The sequence below is a fragment of the Gymnodraco acuticeps genome, unplaced genomic scaffold (assembly GCF_902827175.1).
Source record: "Gymnodraco acuticeps unplaced genomic scaffold, fGymAcu1.1, whole genome shotgun sequence".
NCBI lineage: Eukaryota > Metazoa > Chordata > Actinopteri > Perciformes > Bathydraconidae > Gymnodraco > Gymnodraco acuticeps.
In genome coordinates, this window is record NW_022990037.1 from 1,196,701 (window position 1) to 1,217,111 (window position 20,411).

The following is a 20,411-nucleotide window of genomic DNA, read 5'->3' on the forward strand; positions in this document are numbered from 1 at the left end:
GCTCCCATGTTTTATTTTGTGTTGCCATAAGTTAGTCTCTCTGCGTTTCTGCGTTGGGCTAATGCTAATAATGCTAATGCGAGAATAATAAAATGGCGGCTTCACAAAACTTTTTGCGAGTTTTACGGGGCGTGGTTTGCAATCCGCCCAGCCAATCAGAAATATAGCTCTTTTCTCACAAGAGAGCCGTACGAAAGTCCCTGCTCTCTAGCAGCTCTCTGCTCTCTAGCAGGGACTTTCGTGGGGGTAAAAAGGTTCTCATTAACTAATTTTAGTACCGGCTCTTTTTGGTGTGAACGCGATAAAAGAGGCTAACGTCCACGCTAGCTGCTATATGTTTTGCATTGAGGTGATACTTGAGGCTTGATGTGCTGCGGTGATATGCGAATTCCTTTTTGCATAATTTGCACACAACCGTGCTCTTATCAACGCTTCCGTCCGTCCGTTTTTTAAAACAACATTTCCCACTGTTGTTCACTGTGGTTTGTTGTTGTCTGAAGTCATGAACGTTAGTTGGTGCTCCAGTAGAATCGGTACGCCTGAAACTCATCCAGTGAGAAACGTTCCGCGGTGCAAAAATAAGTGCGATTAAAATGCGTTAATTTTTGTGTAATTAATTAATCTTAATTAACGCGTTAAAGTCCCGGCCCTAGTTATAAGCTTCATTGATTTAGAGATTTAGAGATGGTATATTTGTTTTCATATCAGTCAAGAAGAAAGCTAAACTTAGATCCAAAATGACTTTTTTTTTATCTTACAGGAAAACATTTTATATTATACGCTGTCTTTTCTTGTCCTAGAGCAGGGTTGTCAAAACATTTTTCATTGAGGGCCACATTTATTTTTCTTGCTGAATATGCTTTAAGTAAAAAACAGCCTACATTACAGCTTTCCATACAGTTTCATTTAGTTTGTTACAAAGTAGATTGGCCGCTTTTATTTTTAAAATGTTTGAAAATTTGACCCAACGATGGGGCTTATTAACAAATGAATACTGTGTAATATTTGTACATTTATATTCAAGAACTACATTATAAGACCAGCAGAAGTTTAATGTGTGGGCCATATTCCATTGTACTTTTAGAATTTGCTGTGGGCTAATTAAACATTTACCACGGCCTACAGTTGTCCCCGGGCCGTAGTTTTGATACCCCTGTCCTTGAGGAAGATGAAAACAGAAACCCTACCGAGTGCTATTCGATTTTTGGCAATTTGACTTCATCCTAATAAACACTTAAATCTCCAATTTGACTCAACTAAAGCCACATTTCTGACATTTTGTGTTTCGAAATCATGATTTAGGACTAGATTCTCCCCATTGTTACTCATACTTTCTTGAAACCAAGCTTTGTTTTTTCTTTGTGGTTAACTATTGTTGTAACTGAGTAAATTGACAGCTTAGAGAGGTCATTAGTCATTTGAAGATTAAACATTATCAAAATGTGACATTACATTTTCCACTGTGTTTGAACAATTTGTGGTTTATTTTAACACTGAATAATGATTTACAACAAGGCCATGTCACACGCATTTGACTGAATATGGAAAATCGATTTGGCCTAAAGAATTTCTAATTTGTTTTTCCGTTGAAACAACAAAAAAATCAGCCAACCTTGACAACTTAACAATCGGCCAAATATTCTCGCTTTCTTTTATATTCTGCCCTGTTGACAAGCCATTTTGCCAGACAACCTTTGAAATGGTTTGCCTTTGAACCTGCCAAATGATTTTGGGCACCTCCAAGTAATCACAGTTGGTTTGTTTCGGATTGTGTACACAAGGCTCATTATATCCTTGGAAATGCACAACCAAAAACAAATCGACACAATAGCATCTTGACAGGAAGTCCACAGGGAAGAAAAAAAGCAAGATAAATCTAAAAGGAGAGGGAAAAAAAGAGTCTTAGAACTGCGGGTGCTGGCTTGTTTTTCAGATGGCAGTCAAGTCTCTTTGGCCAAAGAAAGTCCTGATCAACAGAAAACGGACAGAGCAACAGATATGGGGCAAGGGCTGGACCACCCACCTCACTGCAGACCTGTGTTTCTACCCTGTATGATGATATTTCACCATTCACTAAGCTACGCCCCCCTCAGTAATGGTTTGCTACGCATGTTGGCTCTCCTGTCTTTCACATCACAAGTTTACATGATGATGATCGTAGATCTACCACTTGATTTCATACAGAGGTATACATAGAATGGCTTTTAATTTCTAAAAACAACTGGTCTTAGTAGAAGGAGAAAAACGTTGATCAGCTGCGTTGATGTACACCATGGCCCTGGAATCGTTTGAAAAAGGTTGTAAGCTATTTAGCTACAAGCAACGGTTGCACGTTTGAACAGATTAAAAAAACGCACCCTCGTTTTTTGGTTTTTGAAAAGCTAAAATAAAGACCCTTCAAATTATTTATTTTATAGATATTATCCCATTTTCACAATTTTTCATTATGTTAAATAATATTGTTTTCAAACATCAGGCCTGGAGTAACAATAACTAAGCTGTGATTTGGAAATTCCTGCTTGGTGGAGATGACAAGCGAATGATCAATTGATCAAACTGCCACTTCAAAGGAAAATCAAAACTGATTATTTGTCCACTAAGGCATAGGGCCTGTTGGTTTGTTTGTTAATTTTCAGTCTGTCTACTACTCTTTCGTTCTATTCACATTCTATATGAGGAAAGAAATGTGGCAGCAATTGAGTTAAGGCCTGGATGTTGGCCACCGAGGTGAAGGTCACAGAGGTTAACTGTGAGTTCAACCTGAGTTGTTACTCACCTAATCTTGACAGAGTTTAAGACAGTTTAAATAGTCTTAACACTTTTTCAAGGTGGATTTGAAAAACAAACAAGCCGGTGAGTGAATAAGACAGTTTTCTAAAAAACAAACACAGGTTGCACATATATTTTACAAAACCTTAGAGTCATACAAGGCAGTAATTCAGGGTATCGCCTCCTACTATGGTGGATAATAGGCCCAGGTTTCAAAAAGGGGTGTCAAATTCACCCTTCATTGCTGGTGGACTATAAGAAGGTGCAAGTGTATATGCTGGCATTCGTTCCAAAGTGGTTGTTTTACACCAGGAGGTGCTGATTTAAGGGGTGGGTGGTAGCGGGTAACCCCCATTCTCTAGTCCATTAAAGTGGTCTGAAATGGATCCAGGCCTGAGCGTAAGGGATGCATCCCAGAAGCCTTACTGCCTCACCAACACCATCCCCTTCACACACACACACACACACACACACACACACACACACACACACACACACACACACACACACACACACACACACACACACACACACACACACACACACACACACACACACACACACACCCAGAGATGTGACAGAGCTACAGCAGTAAGTGTTTTATACAGTCCAGACTCACTGTGTTCTAACTCTCACAGTGTCTCTCAGCGCCACAACCACTGCTGCTGTTTAGAAAAAGATCAAGACCCCCTTTTTAGAATGGCTAAATGGAAAATGTCAGAAAAGTGGTAAACATTTGCAGTAATCTGTAACAATGATAGCAGGGGAGTATCATGTTGAGGGATTATCCTGTTCTTGGCTCTCAAGCGATGGCAATTTAACATTTGCACCTTGACAATGTACAGAATAAGTGTGTTTGGTATCTTAGCCGTTGGATTGTGTGCCTTTTTGTCTGTGAACACTTGACCCTCTGTATGACCAACATTCATTTTGCTCTTAAAATATTCATCCTGGTACATGCTTTATGTTGTACAGCTTGTCAGTTAGGTTCTAGACAGCCCCAAGCAGCTTGCTTAGTGATTAGCCAATTGTACCTCATAAACTGTCGAAAGAGACCATTCAGTACATGCAGTATACTGCATGTGAGGTTGCAGTTAAGGTTCTAATGGTTTTCCATCCTGATGTCAGGCAGCATCATTAGCAAAGTCAAAGGCAGTCCACATGAAGCCAGACAGTGCCAAACACAGCACCTTAAAACATTCAGTGTAAAGTAGCACTTAGGGAAACATAAACTTGTGTTTATGTGACTCTCACTTAGCAAACAGCGATTTTGTGAAACCAAGTTAAGTTGTTTCTAAAAGCAGACCATGGTATTATTTCACATTCTGGAAGGTCCCGTACAGAAGTATTTATTTCATCATATTGAAGTTCCATTTAAATGTCTTTCTCATTTTGCAAAGAGTTAACCAAATAAACCAATTGATAAAAGTTACAAGTTTTCAACCTGGAATTGTAAGTGTAATCGTGAAAAATAAGTGGAACATTCTTTTATTTACATATAAAAAGCTACATTTAGTACCAATAAAACTAACATTCCTCTCTCAATTCACTTTATTTTGAAGCTACAGCCTTACTTGGTTTAGTTTCACCATTGGGTGGTGTCTTATGTCGGCAAACTTAAGGTTAATTTTGCAGAGTAATAGACACTACTTCATAAACATTATACTGTTTTACTCTTGCGGAGCTGTAACCGTAAAGTATTTATTTATATCATAATTTCACTTGCACTCCCAGTGTCTGCTTTGTAGCAGAAGTTACCAAGTCACCCTTTAGAGACCCAGTATAAAGATTATCTGACCCCTTAATGTATGAAATTCCATTTCTACTACATTGTTTGAAGCCTACTGCATATATCCCACTAAAATGGTTACACCCGACTTTACCTTTAAGGGTGACTCCATTTAGTTTAACCCAGAGTTGGTGGGCTTTAACCAACCCTAAAGCTTTTAAACCATGTTTATTTATCTGGAACATGTTTCTTGTCAATCCCAAGATGAAAAATTCCCCAAAAAGCAGCACCATGATGGAAATACATTTGTTCCACTAGAATATATTTGTATATTCTTGAGAATATCAATCAGTGGCTTTGAGCCCCATTTCTTAGTAGAAAATAAAGCACCACAACACATGAATTCTCATTATGCACTTGTATTTATTTCAGCATCCTAATCCATTTCCCAACTGACACAAATTTGCATTTCAGCTCTGACAATGAGAGAGTACTTGCCCTGTGTACTTTGCATGGTTGGCAATAGTTATTATTGGTAGTCACTGACTATAAGCAAAGCATTTAACTGGATCCAAGGTTAGAAACCATTGAAATAACCCAACACCCACATAGACCCATTTTACGGCTTCCTGATTGGGCGTGTTTGCGTAATCTTGTTTCTCCTTGGTACATTCCATTTATGAGCCCCTCTAGATCCACCCTTGAGTCACACACATTCCCTAGGACACAAACCATAAAGTGATCGCTCGGCTTAGGTTTTCATCTGCCATCTGTCCCCTCAATACATGTTGTCTCAAGGTGACTTACAATGTGCAAAGCCTTTTTCGGTCTTCAGAGAGTGGACACAATCATCTCAGTAGATGAGTAGCTGCACTGAAAGGCTGCTGTTGTAAGCACAAAGAAGAGAGATTTAATTTGAAATGTGATGGTCTGCCTAGAAGGATTTTTAGCCTACACCATCCACAAAGTTTGGAGAATTTACATGTCTATATGTACTAAAAAACGTTTCCAAATACAGGCATATTCTCTGGTTCATTATCAGGCAGAGTTATCCATCATCACTTGAGCTTTGTAGATTCCAGACTCAGTGTTTTCTTTCCATTTCCTCAGGCCAGACTATTGGAGGATATGTCAAAAGTGACACTTATATCAGCTCTATATAGTTCATGATTAGGGGAAGGGGTTTGTTCCTGAAAAAAACCTCTGTAAAACTTTTGCCAAGAGATATTCCATGCTTAATATTACATCGAGAAACGGCTAATTCAACTTGACGGACCTGTGTATATGGCAGAGAGCTGGAAGTTGTTGTTGAAGATTTGAGACATCCATCCTTGTTCAACTGGTTCATTATTTGTTAGACTCGGATTGATTAAAAATGTTCATCATGTCATATGTTCTTTATTAAAGCAGAATAATTATGTTATTTTTCTGCAAATCAATCTCATAGAATACTTTGCAGTATTAACACTATAATGCTGTTTTCAGATATGTATAATGTATACAGATATGTTAATATTTCAGTCATGATCACCAAAACTAAAATATACTTTACTTTGCATAGTTAACCTATTAATTCCGTGATCTGATTATTAGATCACATTTTTTATTGATAGAACTCCAATATACAATAGTCAAGATTGAGCCAAAATGGAAACCCCCCAAAAACAGGAGATCTCACCAACCTTGCTGACTTTTCTAAATTCAACCAGAATGATTGCAAGCATTAAAAGGCAAGCTAAACTTAGTTGAAACTTGCGCAGTCACCAGCTGCTCTTTGTCTTGTAACACACAACTAAATATTTTCCTCCACAGATTCTTTCCTCTGTGTGTTAGGAATTTAATTTGGCCCACGGCTACAGTACAGGATGGGAACTGTTGCTAAGGACACCAACACATATGATGTTTTGCTATTTGACTCTGATTTGTCTTGGCTGATGCGTTCCTGAAACATAGCTGTTAACATAAGCCAAAATAAGCATAAGTTGATAAGCCAAAGCAAAATTAAGAATCTCCCTACTGGGCGATTATTGAATCACTTACGTGTGTGTTCAGAAAGTGAGCTTAAGTTGTAGATAATAACAATCTAATGATGTCAGTTTTATTTATAAAAACAATATTATCCTTAGACAGCCAGGCTCTCCTATATCTGCTAAGTCAAATTGTGCTACATTTTCTATGAACAAGACTCAAGGAAATGTTACGACTTTGTGGAGTTACCTTAACTTAGTAAACTTCTAAAATAACAATGTACTGCTGAACAATAACTGACAGACACAGATGATCCATATGGTTAATTCATGAAGAATAGTATCCAACACAAACTTTCATCTTGTCATCTCTGTCTCTTTGCCTGCAGGCTAATCACCTACATCTGGCTGTGCCTATAGTAACTTAACTTATTCTACACTTGAGTTGCATTCAAATATTCAAATGATGGAACAAATGTTTGATGTGCATTTTTTCACATGGATAATATAAACACTTTCCAGTGCGTGTCCAACGGAAATGTCGATTTATTTAGTTGTGTTTGCTTATTGAATAATTGTGTATCTTGATTATGGAATCTTGTGTGGCATCCTTTAAGCTTGCTATTACTGTGAATGTGAAACTGTAAGAGACAAGAAGAGAAAGGGTAGGGAACGGAACAATGCCTCGCATCAGTGTTCCTGCCTGATGTCAGTTATTAAACATATTTGTACCTACTGTGATAGACAAACAAGTTGGAAATGGGTTTAATTGATTGCCAGATTTACTTCTGGGTTACAATTGACCTAAAGGCTCCATGTTATTGTTTTTGTAAATAATACATTCCTGGGATGCACCTTCAAGTATACTTTACATCTTTCTGTACTTTTCTTTGGTGCAGATTGAGAACTACATCAAAGAGAGCATGAAGGTGGAGATGGCTCAATTGCAGCAGAGCGCCGTCCACAATCACACTGCAGCCATGTTGGAAATGGGAACCAACCTTCTTTCTCAGACGGCTGAACAGACGCGCAAGCTGACTGACGTTGAGACGCAGGTAACACTTTTAAAACAGACACTTACACTAAGGCTCACAAACATGTTGATGTGCCCCCATTCAATTCGCTCTTTATGTCTTTCTCTTGCACACACACGCTGAGAGGATCCATCCATGCGTCATTAACTCAACAATTCCACAATTCACTGCCCCAAAAAGGTTACAGAGCACTGGCCAAACACAATACTGATGCTATGTAAATGCCTAACCCTCCTGTGACTTATTTGGCTCAGTTTCCTTTTAGTGTTTATATGGAGGATTTTGAGTGGGAGGTGATGGAAAGTTGTGAAGTTAGCGTTGGGTAATTTTTGCTAAATCACTACAAAGATAACTGTTTGCAAAGTTAAAAAAGATAATCATAGCAGAGATGACAATCTCCTAAGTATAACCATGTGTTTGGGGAACACTTGACAAATGAAAACAAAGTTGATGGTTTCTACAGTATGTGCAGTGTGTTTTTCCAGTGTCTAAAAGGCCTTAGATACAGCCCTGCATTTTTTGTTTCTCTTTGGGGTTTGGTGCACATGAGCAAGGTATTAGCTAGTATTATTGCACATACTATGTATAGAGGCATTATATAATCTACTGTATATATCTGTGCATTTCTTATCATGACAGGTTCTGAATCAGACATCGAGGCTCGAGATCCAGCTGCTGGAAAATTCTCTTTCCACTAACAAGTTGGAGAAAGAGTTAATGCTCCAGACCAATGAGATCAGCAAGCTGCATGACAAGAACAGGTAAACAGACAGCGCTTCGAGCAAACACACACACACACACACACACACACACACACACACTAAATACCATCAATTCTGCAGGAGGAAGGAAATAACGATGATACATCGACACACAGAGAGCCGTTCTCTTCTGCTGTTCTCTGCTGGATTGTGTAAACAAAATCAAAAGCTTGCTACCAGTTTTCATTGACTACCACATAGTTTGACCATTTTGTAAAACAATATTCAGTTGTATATACAATATCATAATGGGGAGTTTGCATTTTCTATTTCAGTAGATCAGTTCAAAATGCATGATGCTTTCCATGTTAGGCCCATTGTGCATTTCTTGCAAAATCATGCAATTTAAAATGTTGCTTTTGGATTTAATGTCTCCAAATCTTGATTGGTGCTGTGGGATTGTCTAAGATTATATAATGTTTAAAAGGGTTTGGTCCCCATCTCTCATTGCAGTATCCAGAGACTCAATGCAATCACTTTGGAAGAAAATGAAAACATAGCCAATCTCTGGTGATACTGTTTTTTTAGTTATTCCTAAGCCATATTGAGATAGATTCCTGAGGGGACATTTTCGTAAGCTTCAGCAATTATGACATTATTTCATCTTGTGCGTGTCTTCTGTCATTTTTCCTTTACCAAATCTATAATGGTGGAGAACATATGATCAGTTGATGAATTTGATGTCAGCTTGTATCATCTTTCAGGAATTAGATTGTACGCTGGTGATTCTCAGATACTGAACAGCTTGTTCATTTACCTCAAATGAATCCCAAAGTATATGATGAACGTATATGTTTATATTCTGTGGGGCACACAATCCTCAGACATCACTTTATGAAGTCTTAAGCTAAATACATGTTTTCTTTTCCCATATTGCTCATTGGGAAATGGTTTTCAAGTAAAGGGTGTATATCACCACCTATTGATATTTATTACTCAGTGTTCATCACAAAATAACAGCAGGAAGCAACAAGAGCGAAAGAGGGATTCAGCTGATACATAATCAGTGAGTAACTGGTAATATAACAAGTTGCAAAACAATCTTAAATCTGCACAAAGATCTCATTCCAGCGGATTTGGATGCCCTGAAGGACCATAATAATTAGCAATTTAGCTATCTTATAAACAAACTTTTCATCCTGTTTTCCTTTCCGCAGCCTCTTGGAGCAGAAGATGTTCGAGATGGAGATGCGACACAGGGAAGAGCTGGATACCCTGAAGCAGGAGAAGGGGAGTCTCCAGGTCCTGGTGGGGAGGCAGAGCGGGGTTATCGGGGAACTAGAAGCCCAACTAAACCGGGCCTCAGGAAATGGCACGGCCCTGCAGAGACAGCAGCAGGAGATGATGGATACCGTCCATAACCTGCTCAACCTCTGCAACAAAGATGGAGGTAAGCCAACTGGAATCAAAGGGTCACATGCAAAGAAGTTTGGAATCTTTGTTATAAATATGCTCTTACAAAATGGCCATCGCATTAGGAGCATTGCCAGTTTTATTGTGCTAAAATCAAAAAGCCAGGCATGAATACTTAATACATGAATCAGCGTGAAATGTTGTCACCACAGGCAAGGAGTAGTTCGGTTTTTCACTACTTTTTGGAGTCAGCTTGGAGGACACATTCCACATATACGCAGAAAAGAGCTACGCTAATACCATTTTTTTTTTTTAAACGGTATGCGAATGTTCATATTGAGCCTTCGCATACAGTTTCTGATGAAGAAATGTGCGTCACATGGACCCAGAAGTACTCATGAGTTTTGGAAGTATAAGACAAAGTACAAATGGTCTGGTTCTACTTTGAAACCCTGAGGCAAATCAAGAACATCCCCTGTGCACTGGGTTGGTCAAACCGAGCGTAGAAAGGTTTATGTTTATGTTTCAGCAGAGGAGAAGGCTTGTCAGTAATCTGTTGATTGGTTTTAGTCTGATCCAAAGTTTGTCTACCCCCACGAGCAATGACCGAAACACAAGAAAATGCCTATTGACCCTTGCCAGACCACAATGTGAAAAGCTGCATTTGTGGATTGGCTGATCATGGCTATAACTATAAAGCAGCTTTTGTTTTTCCCACTAACTTCCTCTAGTCAGCTACAACATCTTTGATTTTACAATCCTCATGAAATCAGGATGACACCAGTTCTATAAACCTTACCCCATACTGAGAGACACGGGGATGCGATGGCTATTAAACCCTGCATCGCTGAGAGCAGCATGAAGAAAGAAACACGGTTCTTATTGTAACCTGATGTGCTCCTCTTAAAGAGCATTGGTGCCTCGAGTCTCATGAACCAGCATGTTGCTCTTCTTCTTTTGTTGTTGCAACAATCACTTTTCATGCTTAACTTCCTAAAGTCTGAGAACACTGCTTCTCCGAAACGTCAAGCATTACTCTGGTCATGAAGTATCAGGATTATGTTAGTCCTCTGAGTCTTTCCCTTCTGTTAACAGAGACCAGGGATTTCCCTTTTGGCCCTTCTTTTGACCCTGCAGGAATTCAACCTCTCATGTTCGGTCAAATGCAGTGAACTCATTTACCCCTTTTTAAGCCGGTTAAAGGCCGAAACCAACTTGATCCTAACATTGGCCTTAAACCCCATTGGTCACAGGAGATTTGACATGAATTCTGTGTCGGGGATCGGTTGCAACTTCATTTCCATTTGTGGACTTCCTGCACAGACGCCTCGAGACCTCACAGTGCTTCTTGAGGTTTCCCGTCAGACAGGAAGCAACAAGGATATGAAGGGATGTAGGAGTCATGATTGGATAACTACTAGACATGATTAACACATGCTTTGTATTTATCATGCTGCTCCCTTTCATTATTTTAATGTTCCCTGCAGTAGAGGTCACGGACGGCCTCCACTCACACTCCATGTGTTTAGTCTGGTAATTAAATGCCACATACACAAATCCAGAGGTCTTTTGAAACCTTTTTGGCCTTGATCTTCATGTTAAGATTCAAGTGTTTCCTCATGCAACACTACTAGTTTTTAAATTGTACTGGCTTTGTAATCTGCCAAGTTTCTTTATTTTGCCACCTTTTTATGCTACTTTTATTATCAGTAGGGTCAATAGGGCAGGGCACCACAGCGCGTCCCACTGTCTGTGATTGGTGGTTACCTTAATGAGAAGCGATAGAAATGGAATGTTGTCACCGCCGCTCTGTGGTTGGTCCTTTCCTCTTCCATGGTGGCGTTGAAGGTTGAGGCGGGCCGGCGGGTCAGAGGTCTCCCCTTTCTTCACCCCAGCCTGAATAAGTCAAACTGAAATAGCTCCCCGGGGACCTCCCGTCCAAAGGAGGTGAAGGAGTAGGTAGATCTCACCGACCATGGGACCAACTGCCACTGCTTTTCGACAACATTTAAAACACAGTAGCAACAGAGCTCTTTCTTTTTCCATGTGCTTTTTTTTGTTTGAGAAACGGATCGGTGTTTTCATTTGCGGAAACGGTTAGCATTTCATGCCATCGAGTGGCGTCTGCTTGCGTAAGTCTTTGTTTTGAAACCTGAGTATTTTCTTTTTAAAGCCTGAACTGAAATCGTCTTTGACTTTGCTTGGGGGAAGATGACATATTTAGAAAATGGAGTTTAACACTAAATCTTCATAAATGTATTTCTTCCCCAGCTGCCATTTGTGGCTTTCCTAAAATCAAAGTTTCCAATCTTTTCTTCAACCGTTGCAGTGCAAACTGTGCCCTTTTAAGATTTGTTGATGTGGCCAGATGCGTCAGTGGAGCTCTTGTTTAGGTTGTAATCATTACCCAAACCTCATTAGGGTGCAATGAGCCACACACTGTGATTAACGAAAATTGTCCTCAGCTTTGGAACACTGTACACATTTCTGGCTGCTTAATATGATTTTGTTTTACAGTGTTCTATTATCCCACTAAATGCAAAACATTCATCATTTTTACAGCAGCTTACTGGAAGTCAAAAACAGTGGAATTATCTTGGGTTTCCACTCAAAGCTCAAATGGCATTTATGTGTTGTAATGCCTAAACACGACAGTATGGTAAACCACTTCATTAGACATCACTTTACGATCCAAACCTAATTTTTGAATGCTGCACATGATTATTTTTATGCTTCACTGACCAGCAGAATGAGCCGACACGTATTGTTGCAAAGACCCTGTAAAGTGTTTTTTTATTTTCACAGAGGAAATTAGACTGTTTTATTATATGTTGCATTTTCACACGTCTCTGAAAACTATTAAATGGAGCAATATGCAATTTGCTTTGCCAATTACATTGTAAAAATCTATTTCCAAATTATCTTATAATTCCTTATAAATGTTTTTGCTAATGCAAAGTAGTTTTACTTGAGTGATTGGTTGCTTCAGCAGGATATGGGAAGAAAAAGGGAGTATGATTTCTATTAATAAAGAAATATAGCTTGAAAGTCATGAATTGTGCCTCACTACCCAGCCTTTTTACACAACAACCATAATCATCTTCCCATAGGAAACAAGCACTGCACATCATTGTTGTGAAGTTTACTGTGGGAATGTACTATAATATAATATTGTTTCGCAGCCTTCATATATGAATACACAGGAGAAATTTGCTGGATTTTGTTTGGAATCACTTAAACTCTCAGCTGCATTCAGAGACTGATTGTAGTCACATGGGAGCAGTGATGTCCATGGCAGTCCATTAGGCTCCATTACTCACTCTCTTTAGTTTGAGTATTTGGGATCATTTGGCAAGGGTACTGATTTATGCAAACACCCAAGCCCTGCTGGTCTTTTCACATGAACCCCCTACTGAATACGAGTCCCCACTGAACCACAAAATAGTTTTCTGTAAATAAATATTGGGACATAAATAATATTTGTAGAGCTGGGTAGCAAGCTGTTCAAGGGAGCCGCTCCTGAGCATGGAGTCCCTCTGCTAACTGTCTTCCTCTCACCGAGGGGGATCTCAAAGCAGTTGTGAAATGATTGTCCCCACTGTTACAGATCGAATGCCAGAAAGTTCCCCTCTGTCAATGATCTCTGTGGCCCCGAGAACATGCCCTGCTGTCTGCCGGCTTGGGGTAAATTACCGCCCGACAGGGCCGCTCTTTGTTGAATTAGAGTCTGGAGCACGAGGGCCCACTCTGTCAACCCGTCACAGCAGGAGATTCTTGTCGCCGACACTCAATACTTCGTCAAAATGCTCAGATTGTACAGCCAAATGAGCGCCCTGCTTCCACTGGGATGTCCTGCACTGAGGAGGGGGGATCAAAGCGAAGGCGATGGATCGCTGACACATTTCGCTTTGCCCTGACATCTTCTTTGACTCAACCATTTTTAACCTTAAAAACAATGGTGTGAAAATTGAGATGAACCCCTTAGATGGGAGTAGGACGAAAGAGAGAGGGGAAAAAAAGGGAAATCGGAAGGAATTTCCATCAATATAACAAGGGCTAAATATAAACCACTTGTTATAACAGGAACTTGAAATGTATAGCTTGTAGTATTTTGTCCTTACCCCCATGCTTGGTTTCAAAATAGTGCCGCCATAATTATCTACAGATGGATATGGATGCAGCTGGTCAAAGTTTGAGGCCCTTTGTCTCAAAAGTGGGAGATCATCCAGTTGGTGAAACGTTTTTTTTCTCACTAATAAGTTAGTTGCCCTCAGATTTGATCTGGCCGTTACAAGATACTCGCAGTGAGACCTTAACAATTAGCTTCTGCCTCAGACCCCTTATTGTTTGTCCTCTGAAATGTTCAGATCTGAAATATGATAAATTGACTTGTTAAGCAATTCACAAGTGCAATTCGTGATTTCATAAAACATTATAGAACTATGATTTCCACACTTGTCGGACAGAAGAGGTTGTATGCAGGGTAAGAGTTTTTAATTGCATGGATGTTTTCCTTTTTTCCAGTGCTATTCCTGTGTCCCTTCTTTTATCATAAAATATTCTATAACATCTAAGCTTTGTCATCCTGTCAGTCAAAATCTCATGTTTCTGATAGACAGCTGGCATGTTCTATAAAAAAGTGGCTTTAAAGAACAGTTTGACATTTGACGGCAGAGAAAACATGAGCATGTTTCCTTAAATGTGACCTTTAAATAAAATCTATAGCATTTCACAAGTAAAGATCCAAACACAACTGTTCAGTGGCTCAATAACTATTTTAATTTGAGCTTGATTTATATTTATAGAACTTTAAGTAGTGTAACAGTGTCCCTTTTTGCTTATGTACCCACAGTCGTGCCTAATAGCACAAAGGTTGTTGACGAGGAGAAGAAGTTTCGAGACTGTGCCGACCTCCACAAGGCTGGCTTCCATAAGAATGGAGTCTACACCATCCAGATCAACCCTCAGGAGACCAAAAAGGTGAGAAGCCTCAATATCAGCCAGCGATGCACTCTCAAGTGAAATCCTCTGCCTTTTCATCACTTGTGGGTTAATTGTTCATCAGTGTTATAAGGATTAGGAATACCCATAGCTGAAAATACACTTGGCAGCTTGGTGATTGCACAAGTTTAGCAGGTGGTTGTGAAACAGGACACTGAGCTGATCAGGATGGTTACATGTGTGTGTGGAAGTGTGTGTTCTTAACCTCCAAGCAATGCTTACATATTCTTGGGAGTGATGATTCAATAAGTGAAGAGGTCGGCAGGAGGTTTGTATGTTTGGGTTTCTGTCTCAAAGTCAAACTAGGTGCTGCTGGGCTAATCGCAGACATTTTAATTCTACTTTTTGTGTAAGGGCAATTATAATGTTGTGTATTGTGAAAACAAGCTTCATGCCTCTGCGTGGACGTTTCCGGCAGCAGTTTACTAGCTTACCTTTCACTATTATATCTCATTGGAGTTAGTTAGTCTAGCTTGATCACGTTAGCACTGACTCGCACTAGATGTTACTTTTCGTTCATGTTACTTCAACACCTGCCGAGTCATTGGCAGCGCCAGGGTACTCGGCATTGTTTTTGTCCCACATTATATTTAAGTAAGTAATGACTAAGTTGTGCTTGTATACCATGAATGATGAGCTAGTCTTGGGGGAGGAAATTATGTCAAGGGTACTTCCTTAATTATACCCAGGCTGTGTGCATGTGTGTTCAGCTGTGTGGGCTGGCTGAGGTGAGAGACCTTCTCCACTCCACCCGGGGTCTCCTCAAAACAAAGAGCAACACAGCAGATAGAGCGCCAGCGATGCATTATCAGCTTACACACGCTGAGGTCCAAGGTTAAGGGCCACATTACATTCAGGACCCCCTCTTTGATCCTGCAGAAACATGGCCGCCTGATGAGGAACATCTCTGGGGAGTTGGTGAGGGATAAGCAGACGCTGATTAAGTTTGAGGAGGACACAGATATGAAACATTCCCAAAGATGATTCATCGTCAAAGCTGGGAAGAGGCGTATCTGAAACCAAATCATTGCCCAAATGACCCTTCATTGTTTGTTAATGCCGTTGAGTCACATTTAAATCTCAATCCAACAGCTTGTTAGTTAAATCTCTTCTGAATCCAGAAACAAATATACAAAGACCTATGTGTGCTTTTGTTCCAATACCCTAATACACTTGTTTTTCCCACCCTCCTTTGCTCTCTCTTTTCCACTGTGTAGGTGTATTGCAACATGGAGACAGCTGGTGGTGGATGGACGGTCATCCAGCGCAGAGAAGACGGCAGTGTGGACTTTCAGAGAACGTGGAAGGAGTACAAGATGGTAAGACAAGACTAATGTGTGCACTCATCCGTATCCATTAAAGCAAGACGATAATGGTGGTCCTTAAGACAAGGCAACACGCAGACAACATAAGGAGAATGCACAAATCCATATCAATGAATAAAAAAACTGCGCAATGAGCCAAACATCCTGTTTCTAAAATATGCTTCTGCAGGGGATGATGACAAATAGCGTGTGCTTTTTGGACCCAATTGAACATGCTGAAACTGAGAGGCAGGATGTCATTCCTCCTCAGCAGTAGCTCGCCGTCGTTTTTTGTACTGGCAGTATTGCCAGGGGTATCTGAGATTTGCTCCGCTTCTCAGCCGAGGCTTCAGTGACATGCTGTTATTCTTCTTCTTTCCACTGGCCCTGAAAACTGCAGTCATTAAACCGCTCTTAAAAAAGAATAATCTAGATGCTTCAGTAATGAACAATTACAGGCCCATATCAAACCTCCCATTTCTAGGTAAAATCATTGAAAAAGTTGTTTTTCAACAGTTGAGTAATTTCTTGCATTTAAATAACTGTTTCGATGTGTTCTAGTCAGGCTTTCGTCCAAACCACAGCACTGAGACTGTTCTTGTAAAGGTCTTTAATGACATCCACTTAAACACAGACAGTGGCAGAACTTCAGTGTTAGTATTATTAGATCTCAGTGCTGCGTTTGACACTGTTGACCACAGCATATTACTAGACCGACTGGAAAACTGGGTGGGACTTTCGGAAACAGTTCTAAATTGGTTTGAATCCTACTTAAAGGACAGAAACAACTTTGTTTCTATAGGTAAATACACATCTGAGTTGACAAATATGACATGTGGGGTACCTCAAGGCTCCATCTTGGGGCCTCTTCTCTTTAACATCTACATGCTACCACTGGCTCAGATAATGAAAAACAACAAAATAAGTTACCATAGCTATGCGGATGACACACAAATTTACGTAACAATTTCACCAGGAGACTATGCTCCAATTCAAACACTGAGTAAGTGCATTGAACAAATCAATGACTGGATGTGTCAGAACTTTCTCCAATTAAACAAAGATAAAACTGAGGTAATGGTTTTTGGAGCCAAGTCAGAACGTATAAAAGTTAGCGCTGAGCTTCAGTCTGCAATGTTCAAAACAACAGATAAAGCCAGAAATCTAGGTGTAGTCATGGACTCTGACCTGAGTTTCAACAGTCACATTAAAACAGTTACTAAATCAGCCTACTATCACCTAAAGAATATATCTAGGATTAAAAGACTAATGTCACAGCAGGATTTGGAAAAACTTGTCCATGCTTTTATCTTCAGTAGACTCGACTACTGCAATGGTGTCTTCACAGGTCTCACTAAAAAATCTATTAGGAAGCTGCAGCTGATTCAGAACGCCGCTGCTCGAGTCCTCACTAACACTAAGAAAGTGGATCACATCACTCCTGTTCTGAAGTCTTTACACTGGCTTCCTGTGTGTCAAAGAATAGATTTCAAAATACTGCTGCTGGTTTATAAAGCACTGAATGGTTTAGGCCCAGGATACATTTCCGACCTCCTGCTAAATTATGAACCATCCAGATCTCTCAGGTCTTCAGGGACTGGTCAGCTTTCTGTCCCCAGAGTCAGAACTAAACATGGAAAAGCAGCGTTCAGTTATTATGCTCCAAATATCTGGAACAAACTCCCAGAAACCTGCAGGTCCGCTGCAACTCTGACTACTTTTAAATCCAGGCTGAAGACTTTTCTTTTTGTCGCTGCTTTTAATTGAACTATTCATATCTTAGACTGCACTGTAACTTTTATCCATGTACTTTTTCTTTTAATGTTTAATTGAACTATTCATATCTTAGACTGCACTGAAACTTTTATCCATGTATTTTTTCTTTTAATGTTTATTTTATTAGCTTTTCTTTTTAATGACTGATTTTAAATGCCTTTTTCTTAATGTCTTTCATTTTTTGTAAAGCACTTTGAATTGCCTTGTGTTGAAAAGTGCTATATAAATAAACTTGCCTTGCCTTGCTTTGCCTTGCCTTGCCTTGCCTTGCCTTGCCTTGCCTTGCCTTGCCTTGCCTTCTTTTCAACAGGAAATGATTACCTAAATCTGCAAACAACCCATTTGTTTAGTCTCCATAGCGCTGTGCCAGCTGTTTCATCTGTTTGTCATCAAGGAGAGATCTATGCATATTTGCATTAACGGTGTTAACATATCCGAACCTAAGCTGTGTTTAGACGGTAAATTGGATTTATTATTGCTGGCAGTTGCATTGGTTGTGTATGCTGAGTAAGACACCTCTGTGTACCTTTCAATAGCTGTCAGTTTATTGTTAAAAGGAGTATGTTTATTCTATCCTCTGTAATCTGCTTTATGTTACTAGTTTAAAATATTTCCCCTGTCTCCGCTTTTATTGATGTACAATTTAACAGTCAATGGGGAAGGATTTCAAAGAGCTTGTGGGACATTATAAACCACATAACTCTTAAGTTGGATCAAATAAAAGCACTTACACGGGACTAAGCAATGGTGGAAGGATTGTGCGTAAAAAAGGAACACACTGAATGATGATAATAAGTAAAAGGGACAAAGTAGAAAAAAAATAAGAAAATGTGAGACCTAAAAAGTAAGCACCATAGAGAAAGACGTGGAAGCCTTCCAGCTCCGAACAGGTGTCGTCGAGAGCATGGAGTGCATTTCAGTACATGAGGGCAAACTCATGGACCTTGGCCGACATTTACAGTGCTGATCTAGCAGCTTAGCATTACTGTTCCTCTCCTTGAAACGCCTGGAGGTGATCGATGGTGTTTTATTGTGTTATTCATTTTCTCATTGTTGGTCTCCAGAGGCCTGCGCTTGCAGATTTAAAGTACTTGGAGGATTTGTAAATCTTTCAGTAACAACTGACATGTTTCTTTGTGGGGCCGTGGAGAGAATTTTGGCAACAGGGATGTCGTGCAAATGTTAAAATGAGATTTTAACACCATCAAATGTTTTTCCATTTCATTACCAGGGGACACAGGTCACAGGAGACCTTGCAAATTACATTCTCAACTCACTCTTTCATCTTATCAGCATGTGAAAATTGTGTTTGTACAGCAGTTTGTCCTAACCACTGCTCTACAAGCACCCCAGGGAGTAGGTGGGAATCTCAAGTAAGCTGTCCATCAACCTGGGTCAGTTGTAACACATTAACATTACACTTGGCAAGTTATCACGTGTGCCGATGATACTTGTATGAAGTAAAAAATGTACATTGAAAAGTTTGCTTAATTACATTACGGTTGAAATTGAACCATGATCTGATTTGTTTCTTAAACATTTTTTTTGGATGGGTCAAACTTTTGAACTATGCATTTGAATAAAGGGCAGTGCTGAGGAGATTCAGACTCATGTCTAAAAAAAGACCGCAAATGTATAAACTGATAAAAGAAAGTTGGCTAAAAGTAGGAATAAACCATTTAAATGGTTAACTCAAAGTAACACATTATGTCACTTGAGGTTGTATAATGCAAACTTGACCAAAACCACCTAAACATTGACAATTCAATGGTCTTAAAAAAAGATTATATTGGTAAATATAATTCCATATGTTAAAATATATGTACATTCAATTATAATCCATTGCCAATACCAGAGATCATCTGATAGGGCCGCTTTGAAGGTATGTTGGACAGAAAAGGTCTATTGTTGGAGAGGATTGGACTCTCTGTTATGTTACTTTAGCTTTGTGTATGCAACAGTTGCTCAATGATTACAATTACCTTTCCAGACAGAGTGTAACTGAAAAGCAACCCAAAGCGATCAGTCCAACAATGTGATTAACCTTCTCCTCATCTTTTCTGAGCTGAGTGATATAGATCAGGTTTGCGTGTCATGGATAGTGAAGAACCGGAACAATATAAAGAAGAACTGTCAACAGGTTCTTCTCAGCCTTTTCTCCTACCAGAGTTATTGAAAATAACCATGGTCCCATTATGAGGCATTTGGCTGAGCTGAAAGACAGTCAGAGGGGAACATCCCATCAGGAGTGAGATCAATTCTAGATAGAAAGAGAAAAAAGGAGAGAAGCCGGTAATGGACCTGTCACTTTCTCTTCCACCCACTCGGCAGGACATGCCTCAGGCTTGAGGAATGCCCCATATTTACTTTCCCTCCTTCCCATTCCTCATCACCACACATGCTCAGCACAAACAGACTTCTCCCTGACTTTGCCTCCCTAGCCCATGTCACCCCCCCTTTCCTAATCTTTAATGGAGCGGTCCAGACTGTCCTGTCAGAGCTGTAATGTCATCCTGCTTCGTGATATTCCCCTCCGCAATCCACTGCTCTCGCTGCTGTCAGAAGCACTTTGCCTGTGACCGGGAGCAACTCTGATCGAATACAAATGTCTACAGTTGTTTGAATGCAGTATGTATTTTGGGAAAGAAGTATTTAAATAGTAATGAGTTTAGCATGTGTCACTTGAGTGGAATACAGAAATGGAAAAAGGTGTGTGT

At 39.8% G+C, this 20,411-nt stretch overlaps 1 protein-coding gene across 1 annotated transcript in view; it reads left to right on the forward strand.

The window, feature by feature from the left end:
* Nucleotides 1-20,411, forward strand: part of angpt1 (angiopoietin 1) — a 64,779-nt gene that overhangs the window by 25,435 nt on the left and 18,933 nt on the right. The window contains exons 5-9 of the mRNA XM_034215152.1: nt 7,365-7,520; nt 8,139-8,260; nt 9,418-9,650; nt 14,466-14,593; nt 15,832-15,933. Coding sequence (XP_034071043.1) covers nt 7,365-7,520; nt 8,139-8,260; nt 9,418-9,650; nt 14,466-14,593; nt 15,832-15,933 — 741 coding nt within the window. The remainder of the gene's footprint in view (nt 1-7,364; nt 7,521-8,138; nt 8,261-9,417; nt 9,651-14,465; nt 14,594-15,831; nt 15,934-20,411) is intronic.